Here is a 12,462-nt window from a genome sequence, read left to right on the forward strand (position 1 = left end):
CCCGACATTTTCCATTGCCTCCAAACACATTACTACATCGCTACTTCCAACCCCACCAAACAGACATTGCAAAAAATGTAGACCATATACTCTCTCCCATTGTAGTATTGTCCCCCAAATTACTATAATTTAAACCACTCCAGTAATGACATGGAAAAGAACTCGAACTCACTCCTCCTCCTAGCTGGAACCAAAAGAGCCCACACGCCAGCCATTGCTGGACAATCCATTAGAATATGAATGATAATATCTTCCCCACTCTTACATACTTGGCATATCCCTAAATCGCATAGGTGTTTCCTGTAGCGCTCCACATTAGTCATTATGATCTGATTCATAACTTGCGCTCATTAACAAAATTAAATCGTTTACCAAATAACTCATTAATAGAAATAAATAACGCGCCAAATTTGAAATTGACTATGTAATAAAACATATGGACTGAATATTATATATATATATATATATATTTTGGTTTTACTTTGCATTTTTGATATATAATTTCATTGACCAAAGAATATATATATTTGTAGATATAAATATAATGGATACCTCTTATCCACATGCGGTTCATTTGTCTTTTTAGTTCTTACGCTTTTTTAGAAACAAAAATTAAAAGTTTCATGCAAATGAATCGATTGTTAAAGACTTATAGCTGAGGTTTCTTTACTGCATCACCTAAATCTCGTACTTAAAGTTTCATTTAAAACAAAAATAATGTTATTTCTATGTAAATCGAAAACACTCACTTTTCACATAATTTAACTTGTCAATTCAAAATAAATGATCTTTTATGATTTTATATGTTTAAATAAAGAGTGTATTAATTCTTAGATGATTTTTAAAAATTTATTATTTTGTAAAAGATTAATCATTAATCGAAGGAAAGAAGATAGATCTATCAATTTTACGAGATATAATTATCGTTAGGCGAGAATTTTTAACAGAGGTATCAGACATAGATCAATTCTCCTCAATTTACTAAATCACTCTATTTCATCAGTCAAAATACATGATGTCATGCTTTAGGAGTATCAGTCCACTACTCGAGGTCTAATACTCATCCTGAAAGATTAATCGGATGTTATAAGTTCGGCTCACTCCATTTTTACACTAAAAAAATATTAAAAAATGTTTAATTACTTTAAAAGAGTTCATAAATGCATGCATGACAATATTAGACAAATGCAAAAGCTTTTATCAGCACGAATAACTTTTTTTTTTTTCATTGAATGGATTATATTAAAAAAAAAAAATTCGGAAAAATTACAAATCACGAGATAAAAGACGAGAATGAAATTACAGAGACACAATAATCTTTCCATAACCTGCAACTAGAAGAGGAAAATTTTTTACCGATACATTGTTTAAACCAAAAACATCTTTGTCTCGAAACTGATTGAGCTCTCGAAAAACCATAAAAACTTCCTGCATATCAAGGGATGATAACGGGTGTCAACACAAATGACCATAACAAGAGAATGGAACTTGGTTTTCTTCGTATAAGATGCATCTTTCTCTATAAGTGCTTTGTCAAGGATCTCTCGGGATGTAACCGTAAGATAAACTAGACCCACTTGAACCTTTCAACGCCACACAAAGCAAGTAATTAAGCTAAAACAAGCCTTAATTCTAAATACTCTAAACTAAGCACAACCAAAGCTCAATCCCCAAACTAACAAAGAGATATAGTTGAGGATGAGAAACTTAGCTCAATCAAGGGAAGCTACATAACCTGAGCAACTGATGATACCAGATCTTAAACGGTTACAATCTGATCAGAGCAAACAGGGGACAAAGTAAGGAAGACAGTAGAGACGAAACAGGATACCAAGATAATGAAGAGTCGAGATATGAGGATGCAAAGATTTGTCGAAGAAAAGAGGGAAGAGCCGTCGCAAGGAGAACCAGGAGCCTCTAATTTCACTTATACTCAACAAAGAGAATCAGCGGTCATAACTGAGCTAGCCAATATTCCCCTCTGTGAATCGCAAACACAAGCGGCTGCCTGAGAACACCATCAACCATCAAATCCAAAGAATCTGGAAACAAAACACAATCTTACTAGATCTGAAGCTCTACATCTGTAACTCCACATCGCCAAAAACTACCATACTTCCACCACTGCAGGATACAAATACAAAGACTGAAAAATAAACATCAAATTAAAAGAGGTGACCAATGTCGGCGCTATATGAGCCGCCACGCGCCGCTCAGAAGCTTGACGAAAGTTTTGTGGTAAGGCGGCAAGAGAGAATACTAGGGTTTTTTCTCAACATGAATAACTTCTTAGTGGAAAACTTAAAAATACAATTCTTAAAACTGAATAATCCCATTATTACATTTTCCCCATACTTCTCTAACTAAATATGATATACTTGGTATATATATATTTGTGTTGTACAACACAAGGAAATGGTTGTTAAACTTGATAGTGATATTTTATATGAAATTTATAATATTAACATGTTAATGTGTTGAGTTTCTATGTTACAATATTAACATATTTTAATCAATTAATCAACTAATATTATATTCGTTAACGATCTTTGGTATCATAGCGGACTTGTAAGCTGTAGCCATTGAAAGACTTCCAAATCATTATTATTTTTTTCTGTGGGAAAAATAATAAATATTGAGTTTGATGAATCTTCCAACATGAAAATAACAAAAAAAAAAAACAGCTTCAAATTTGTTTCCATTTTTAGAGATCTCTGTCTCTCTCCCCTTCCCTAACCTCGCCGTCAAGACTCGGAAGTTGAAACTCACGCGTTACAATTGCGCGTAGACGAATAATGAAACCATATCCACTGAAACGAAAGAAAAAAAGGAGCAACAGTGACGCAAAAGCTAGACTTATTCCAAAGTAACGCGCCGCACCTAAACTCTACCTTCTCTACCGTTAGATCTTAGTCAATTTCAGCAAAGTATCTAAATCCAACGATCAGGTTTACGTATCCGTGTTAAAAAAATAAGCACACGGTAGAAAAACAAAAAAAAATTCAACTAAAAGACAAAACAATCGGAGAAGAGAACAATCAGGTCTGGCTCTGCTGTGTCTCTTTGTCTAATTGTCTCCACTGAAAAATTTCAATTCAATTCACCGACTGAGCCATTTAGCCGGGGAGAAGAAAAGAAACCAAACCACCGATGCAATCAACTAATGGTGAGGACGGTGGTGGAGGAGGAGAGATGAGTCGAAGTGGGTTATCTCGGATCCGTTCAGCTCCAGCTACTTGGATTGAAACCCTACTTGAAGAAGAAGAAGAAGACGAGGGAGATGGTTTGAAACCTAATCTTTGTTTAACAGAGCTTCTTACTGGTAACAACAACAACAACAACAGCAACACCTCTGGTGTGATAACGAGTCGTGACTCGTTCGAGTTCCCGAGTTCTGTTGAGCAGGGTTTGTATAGTACTACTCACCAAGGTGGTGGCTTTCACCGTCAGAATAGTTCTCCGGCGGATTTTCTTAGTGGGTCTTGTGCTGGGACTGATGGGTTTTTCTCTAATTTTGGGATTCCGGCGAGTTATGATTACTTGTCGCCGAACGTTGACATTTCTCCGACCAAACGGTCTAGGGATATGGAAGAAGCACACTTCTCTTCTCAGATGGTAAGATTCTCCCAAGTATTTAGTACTAATTCAGATTCAACCTGCCAAAAAAGATGTGAACTTTATTGAATGATAAACTTCTTTTGTTTACTTTATTGTCAACTTGTCTGAATTTTTATGGTCAAAATGCTGAGTTCAGGTTCTGAATTGAGTTCTGTTATATGGATTGAAACGGTTATAGTTTAATTGGGTGTTTGAATTGTTCGATTTGTGGAGACAATAAAGATGTAAAAGAGTAGTAGTAGTAGTCTTGTCTAATTTGTCAACTTGCATTTGTTTGATACAAAATCCCAGCAAGTTGCAGTTTTTTTTTTTGTTTTCTTTGTTATCTTGTGGTTGTGTTGTGTAAAGCTTGTATTAATAGATGGCAGCACATAAAGTGTCTTCCATTAGTCACTGCTCAAAGTCCAGTTTTGATGTATTGATCCTTACATTTAAAGGTTTCCATATCGGAAGATCGTGTAACTTGACTAGTTTCGGAATGGCGGCTCTTAGTTATATAAGAAATGTTTTTATGGAGACCGTTAGCGTCTTTGTGTGCATACGGATACTAAACTCTGCCCTTTTGTTCTGTTGAGTAGAAAGAAGAGCAAATGAGTGGTGGGATATCAGGAATGATGGATATGAACATGGACAAGCTTCTTGAGGATTCAGTTCCGTGTAGGGTTCGTGCTAAACGAGGTTGTGCAACTCATCCTCGTAGCATTGCCGAGCGGGTATTTATTTTACTTTAAAACTTTGTGCTAGATGATCCTTTGCCGTACTGATTTTGTTTCTGTCTCATTCTTTTTTTTTTTTTGTTATTAAGCTTTCTTCCATTTATCGTTTCAGGTGAGGAGAACACGAATAAGCGATCGGATCAGGCGGCTGCAAGAACTTGTTCCTAACATGGATAAGGTAAATTTCTTTTACAGGGCAGACTGATTTTCAGTTTTCTTGGATTTTTTTTTTTTTATATAAAAAAAGTTACGAAATGGGTCCAAGATTATATATGCTTAAAGCGTAAGGTAAGAGTTAGTCCTCTTAGTTAGCTTAGCTGTAAAGGAATTTGGATGTTAACTGTTGATGATTGTGAAGGCACTAATGGAACTTCAAAACTACCTACTCCATAGTCCATAAACCATGCTTGTGCAGTCTTTCAATCAAGATTCCGTGTATTATATCTGAGTAGTTTGCCTTTTTATATTGAAATCAAACTTTTTGACGTTTCTGAAATTCTGGGAGATTTGTATAGCGATGATGATTTGGGTTCGTTTGTTTTATTTGTTGCAGCAAACCAACACTGCAGACATGTTGGAAGAAGCTGTGAAGTATGTGAAGACTCTTCAAAGCCAGATCCAGGTTTATCTTCATATATTCTAGTTGATTAGTAACACAAATTTAGAGAAGAAAATTTTCAGGCTTTGCATTTTATTTGATCATTTTATGTGGTTTTGAAATTTAATGCAGGAGTTGACAGAGCAGCAGAAGAGGTGCATATGCAAACCTAAAGAAGAACAATAATGTTTCCTTTAGGATTGTTATATATAATTTGTATTTTTAAAAATCTAAAAAATGGTGATGATCTGTTCGAAAATTCGAAACATGATCCTATATTGAACTAGAAAAGAAAAAAAAAATAGATGATTTGATGTATGAATTTTAGCTGTAAAATTTTGTACAATAAGGAGAAAAGTTTTAAAGAGCTAATAAATAGAAGTATTTTCTATACAAGCGAGGAGAATATATTCTGATAGTGTTATCTGTTTTATCTATCTGTGTTGGTATAAATTTTGTAGTATGTTGAAACTGTAGAGGGAAAATTAATAAACATGAGCTGTTTTGGTTTCATGTCAGAAGTGACAAAAAATATAGTCCGCTCAAAACAAAATCTTGAAAGAATAAAAAGAATATTCGGAAAGAACTGAACTTGTGAGTTGTGACCATTCTCAATATTGTCACACTAGCTAGTAGTAGCCAATACCCATATGCATTAAGCAATAGGTTTTTTTGTCATCTGAATTTTATTATTGAATCCAAAGAGAGATCCCAAGTTAACATTACAAGAGGCGACAGACAACTAGATATCCTCGTAGTCATAAGGCGACGAAGTTCTGAATGTCCCCATGATCTTTATTCCAAAAAAGGGAAATAAGCCCCAAGAAATGAGGATACATACTAAAATTAAACGCAAAACATAAATCTAACAAGCAAAAGTCTTGGAAAACTGAAAACTAAGCCCTATAATTGAACAATGGCATGAGAGACTCTCACAAAGCTTGCATATAGAACCATTAAACGTCGGGAGCACCAATAAAGCCGGATAGCCTCACACCGAAGCCAAACCATAAGCAAACCGACAGGGAAGAAAGCAAGATACCAACGCGACCAAAGACACAAATACAACTCCCATAGTACCTCACCAGCCAGAGGGAGAGAGCATGAAACCCTAGGGTCAAAGAAAAAACTTTGATATCGACCGGAGACAAGCCACACCAGATCAACTTTTCTTACAGGCGGACACTCGTCGACCACAGTTTCAGCCACCTACAGACATAAAACCGGTGACGTTCTTGCAAGAGAAGAACTAGAGACCGATTCCATTGCTTCGACTAAAACCTAACTCCAAAGATTCCAAAGAAAACTCAAAGAGAGGCTAGTAGGTGACTCAACAACAAAATCCCTCCAAATGGCTCACACCAAGAACGAACCTAGAGCAAAACACATCCTCAAACCAGCAAGAGGACTCGAAGGAGAGGTAAAGCAAATATCCAATTTCAAACCAAACAACAAAGCCAAATCCATCAAATCAGGCCTCACTTACCAAAAACAAACCTAAACGAAACCAATGTCACACCACACAAACCTACTAAAAAACTAAAGTCACCATCAAGCAAACAGGGGATATACCAAACACGCTTAACTTGATGAAATTGACATTGATTACCCATCAGAGAATCAACGAAACCTCCCCATAAGTAGAAACCTGTGACAACCCGTCATGCGGACCCCACTAGCCTCACTGCTAGTCGCCCCAACGGACTCCAAGCTGGCCTTGCAGGGCATCGATCCTAACCCCTCATTGTGGATAGGAACTATTCGTCCAAATCCACCAGTAGGTTATTGGTGCGCCAGGCGTTCCTCGAACCCTGGTCCCCACCCTTTAACAACCTTCCCACAGGACAAGTTGTCACCAATTGATCTAGCTTGGGGTCCGTTGGAGCGGCTAGCAGTGAGGCTAGTGGGGTCCGCGGGACGGGTTGTCACATAAAAATCGATTTTTATTGTAACAACCCGTCCCGTGGACCCCACTAGCCCACCGCTAGCTGCCCCAACGGACCGTTTGTGGACCCTGCTAGCCCCCTGCTAGCTGTCCCAACGGACCACAAGCTGGCCCTGTAGGGCATCGATCCTAACCCATCACTGTGGATATCCCAATCCACCAGTAGGTTATTGGTGGCCAGGCGTTCCTCGAAGCCTGGTCCCCACCCTTTAACAAACTTCCCACAGAACAAGCTGTCACCAATTGATAACTGAAACGACCCGACCCGTTTTTTTTTAAATAATAAATAATAATAATAATAATAAATAAACTACAAATAGTTGTCTCATATCCATTAGCCACCTAACCACAAACACAACCAACAACGGAATAACAATTGCCAATAACCAAATAAAAATCCAATAAATAAATAACCAATATTAAACAATAACAATAATCCAATAATCAATCATCAGGAAACAGGAAACCAGCAACCTAACAATGTTCTAATGAACCAACTCTAGTAACCTAGCAACGCCAGACAACATCCAATCGAGTCCCTAGAACATCATCCTCTTCATCGCCTTGATTCCACGATCACACTTTGCCTTTACCTGCACCACGAACACATATTGAGATGCATGAGTATTTGATAAACACTCAGTGAGGCAATCCTCCCATCTACTGGGCTATACACACAAGCAATTGTGATATCAATGTCCATAAACAATCAACAAACAAACATACAAACCAGGAAAACGAACATCATCTCGCTGGAAGGGAGGTGTCGACCGACACCAGCCAAGTGTCGACCGACACTGGCTATTGGTGTCGACCGACACTACCCCACAGTGTCGATCGATGCCGCTTCGCTGGTGTGAACCAACACCAATTGGTGTGGATCGACACTCCGTCTGCAACCGCGATCCGCACGAAGCCGAGAGTCAAATCTCGCTCCCAAACACCATCAAATCGTCCAATACTCGAAACCGAAGCCATATACCTCCGTAGAAACCTGTAGCAATCAATCCCAGTAAGAAAAACACACAAACACAACAACAAACAAGCAAGAACAAGGAATCACAGGCTCAGATCAGCCATGGTCATGCAGTCACCTCTATGCAGGAAGATCCTGACCAACAGCAACGAATCCAACCCTACTAACAAGCTTCTATCTCCCCCTTAGCCTCAAATATCTCAAGAACAGCCAAGAATCTCACCAATCTCACCAAAAATCTCAAGAACTCTCTTTTTCCTCTTTTTCTCTCAAAAGCGTTAAATGGCAACAAGAGAACTTCCCAAAACCCTTCTGGTCAACAAAACACTTAACTATCTCGGTTTAGTGGTTTTTCCTAAACCAAACCGGTCCAAATCGATAATTGAATTGAACTGGTCGAACCAGACAACATTCGTGTCGACCGACACCCCCTTGGTGTCGATCGACACCTTCCCCCAAAACGCACAGTTTTGGTTTGCGGGTGTTACGATTCTCTCCCACCAACATAGATTCGTCCTCGAATCTCAACCAACCATCAGTCAAGGACTCCCATGCCACCGTCTCCACGGCCCGCACTCCTCCGACCGATCTACGGAAAGTCACTTCTAGGCGATAGACTTACGCTCCAGGCATTATTTGCTCTCGACTTTTGGACTTTCCTTTACTCGTAGGCCTAAACCTTCAGTTTTTTATTGGCTCCTCATCAGACCTAAGTCCGCATGCTATAACGTTGGCTCCTCATCGGGCCTAAGCCCGCATGCCATAATATATAAGGAAAAATCCAATATTCGTCTTTCGGGTTGCCACCCTACAGCGCGCCTCCGGATCGTCATCCAAAGTCGATATACCAACCATACTCCCAAGCCACAAAGTCTCAGAATATGGCAGTAATAGGAGAACCTAAGTTTCCCAAGAGTCGCGAGCAAACAATTCTGAACATATCTGAGTCCTATCCCTATCCAGGTTCCCTTCCCGTGGCTCGCATAAAACAACACAATGTCCTACCAACCACATATCCCCTCACTGGAATACCTCATGACCACACAAGGATCATACACATGCCGCAAGGGCCACCACAAAGGCCAAAACAATATCCTTAACAGGACCGCCACCAAGGCCAAACAAATGTCCTAAACAGGACCGCCACCAAGGCCAAACAAATGTCCTAAACAGGACCGTCACAAAGATCATCTGTCCCAAAGGACCGTCACAAATACTATCTGTCCCGAAGGACCGTCACAAAGACCATCTTTCCCGAAGGACCGCCTAAACAGGCGCTCTGGCTAAACAACCCGCCACAAAAGCCACGCATCTGGCTAAACAACCCGCCACAAAGGCCACACAATTGGCTAAACAGCCCGCCACAAAGGCCACACAATGTCTCAAAAGACTGCCACTAAGGCCACACAAGCCCCTCCAAGGCTCACAACCCCTAAAATGGACAAATTCTAACTCACATAAAACTTTCCATTTTTACCACTTTCCACTTTTGGAAACTTCTATTTCAGGAACCTTTCTTCCAAAAACCCTGCCTCACGGAAACTTTGTACCCCGAGCACCACCTCATCTTGTTATTTAGTCGCACAACCAACCATTCCAAGCGACCAAGTAAAACAAGAGAGATGGGTTGGAATACTCTATTCCCGCTCCAGCCACGGATTACATATGGGACCAGGCTAGACAAGCTCAAGTCGCGGCTTGCTTCTCGAACCACTTCTTAAACCTTGCCTTCATCCTCGCCTCAGGCTCCCAAGTCTGCTCCTCCACACCATCACAGTCCCAAAGGACTCTCATCAAAGGAATCTTCTTCTTCCAAAGTTCCTTGATCCTCCTCTCGAGAACCCTCACTGGTCTCGCCTCCAAAGTCATGTTAGGCTGAAGATCCTCAGGAATCTTAGCTAACAACTGATCATCCTCACGGAGACACTTCCGCAACATAGACACATGGAAAACCTTATGGAAAGCATGCATAACCTCAGGTAACTCCAGTCTATATGCCACTGGTCCAACCCGCTCTATCACTCTGAACGGACCCATATACCTCAGACTCAACTTAGTCTCAGTCAATGACCTGTTCGGACCCTGCAACATGGCCATCTTGAGGTACACTCTGTCTGCTACCTGAAACTCAAGATCTCTCCTCCTCCTATCGGCATAACTCCTCTGCCGATCCTGAGCTTCCTTCATGTTCAGCTTGAGAACCCGAATCTTCTCTGAGATCTCCTGAACAAAATCTGCCTCGTGAATGCTCCTCTCCCCCACCTGAGTCCAGCATAACAGTGTACGACACGACCTCCCATACAAAGCCTCATAAGGAGCCATCAATTGGTGATAGCTTGTCCTATGGAAAGGTTGTTAAAGGGTGGGGATCAGGGTTCGAGGAACGTCTGGCGCACCAATAACCTATTGGTGGATTTGGATGAGTAGTTTCATTCCACGATGAGGGATTAGGATCGATGCCCTAAGGGCCAGCTTGGGATCCGTTGGGGCAGCTAGCAGTGAGGCTAGTGGAGTCTGCGGGACGGATTATCATAAAACCTCTGAGACATACACCACCAAGCATCGCAAAGAGCAGATCTAGATCTATAAAGCCACCAGACATTGGCCGAGAACAAGCGGCACTTTGGGTTTTTTTAGACAGGAGAGAGGTGGGAGAGAATTAGGTTAAAGAGGAAAGGCATTGAGCAATACACATTTTATTTTTTTCTTTTTTAAGTTTTAATCCAAAAAAATAGTATTATTTTAAACTTTTCAAGACAGTCATCGGCCATGTTCGTTTGATATACGAACAACAGTACAACACCATATACGAACAACATTACAACACCATGTTCATAGATTAGCAATTAAGAACATAACCCATCGGTCACAGACTCTTTGTACTGTCTCCACATTAAATTCAAAAATGGAGCTCCTTTGATAGTTTTCATACTCCTCAAATTATTTGATAGAAAAAAAAAAGTGAAAGAAGAATACCTGGATCATAATCCTCCTTCTGGCAGCCTAGGATGGCCTATGGTTTTCCAAAGTTCTCTTCTTTGTCTTTGTAAATCGCCAGTTCAGAATTGATGACTTGACATTGTGTGATGACATCATTTGGGAAAAATGCATAAATACACTTAAAGACTGCATTTGATACCTCATCATTGGTCGCTTGGCTTGAATCTTTATAGAAGTAGTATGGGTTCAACAAATAACCTGTTAGATGCAAAGGATTGTCAAGTCGATCCTTAGTCCTTTCTTCATTGATATTCAATATCGGCTTCACATTTTTTCCACATGTTTTAATCCATCACTGATCTGTTTCTTTGCTTCTATTAGTTCTCCATGTAAAAATTCCATTGTAGGCTTTTTATCTCCATCAACAAGTCGAAGCAGTTTGACCAATGGTCCAAAAAATTTCAAGCACATTATCACCCCATTCCAAAATTTAACACTCATCACTATGTTAAATGCTTTTATTCCTTTGGAATGTGTCGACCATTTGCAGTTTCTCCACTCACCGCTAGAAAACATGGCTGCTAGTTGATCCCTCTTCTCTAAGAGACTTTGCAAAGTAAGAAATGATGATGCAAATCTAGGAACACCATGTATGGCAATGTCTGTCCTTTTTGTGAATGTTCTCATCAACGCCAATGTCTTATGATGAGCATATATGAAGATTGTGAATTATTTCGGTATCTGAATTGTACCTTTGAACCTTGTGAGTTTTGATATGCTTTCAAGCATCAAATTGATGGAGTGAGTCACACATGATGTCCAAAATATACTCGACTTGATCTCTTTCATCATTTTTTCCGCAGCCATATTGTTAGTGGCATTATCAGTAACCACGTGAACTACATTATCTTCACCAATCTCCTCAATGCAGCCTTTGACATACTCAAAAATATATCCACCTGTATGAGCCTCATCTGAACTATCTTTAGACGAGCGAAACATTGTACCTCTTTTGCAATTAATACACAGAGTCATGATACTTCTCCTCTTTTGATCAGACCAAGCATCTGTCATAACCGTGCAACCATTCTTCTTCCACTCTTCTTCTTGTGGTTTCAGCAAACCATGAACTCTATCAACCTCTTCCTTAAGTAAAGGCTCTCGAAGTTGGTGTTGACTTGGTGGTGTGACTCCTGGACCAAATTGTCCTATAGCTTCAGCCATTAGCTTAAACTCATCGTTTGCGATTATATTGAAAGGAACACCTGAAATGACCCAACCCTTTTTTTTTAATAATAATAATTATTATTATTATTATTATTATTATTATTATTATTATTATTATTATTATTATTATTATTATTATTATTATTATTACTATTATAATAATCTAAAGTAGTGGTCCCATATCCACTAGCCACCTAACCACAATCACACAACAGCGGATAACATAAAACAATACCATTAAACCAATAAATATCCAACACCAATAACCAGTATTAATTCATAACAATTAAACCAATAGTCCAACCAACATGAATAAAATAACCAGCAACCTAAACCATATTCTAGGGACTCAATACTAGCAACGTAACAGAAGCTAGACAACAACCAATGGAGCCACTAGAACATCCTCCTCTTCATTGCCTTGATTCCACGATCACACTTT

General features: G+C 39.4%; 1 protein-coding gene and 1 pseudogene across 1 annotated transcript; one reads left to right on the forward strand and one right to left on the reverse strand.

Moving 5' to 3' along the window:
• The first annotated feature begins 2,936 nt into the window (after positions 1–2,936).
• On the forward strand, positions 2,937–5,325 carry LOC104742051 (transcription factor bHLH80). Its single transcript, XM_010463009.2, has 5 exons — positions 2,937–3,615; positions 4,197–4,331; positions 4,447–4,512; positions 4,888–4,956; positions 5,065–5,325. The coding sequence occupies exons 1-5, from the start codon at positions 3,151–3,153 to the stop codon at positions 5,116–5,118; spliced, it is 789 nt and encodes a 262-aa protein (XP_010461311.1). The 5' UTR covers positions 2,937–3,150; the 3' UTR covers positions 5,119–5,325.
• A 349-nt stretch (positions 5,326–5,674) lies between these two features.
• LOC147928374 (uncharacterized) lies at positions 5,675–12,032 on the reverse strand (annotated as a pseudogene).
• Between the last annotated feature and the right edge of the window lie 430 nt (positions 12,033–12,462).

Source organism: Camelina sativa, chromosome 14, assembly GCF_030686135.1.
Source record: "Camelina sativa cultivar CO46 ecotype springtype chromosome 14, ASM3068613v1".
Lineage (NCBI taxonomy): Eukaryota > Viridiplantae > Streptophyta > Magnoliopsida > Brassicales > Brassicaceae > Camelina > Camelina sativa.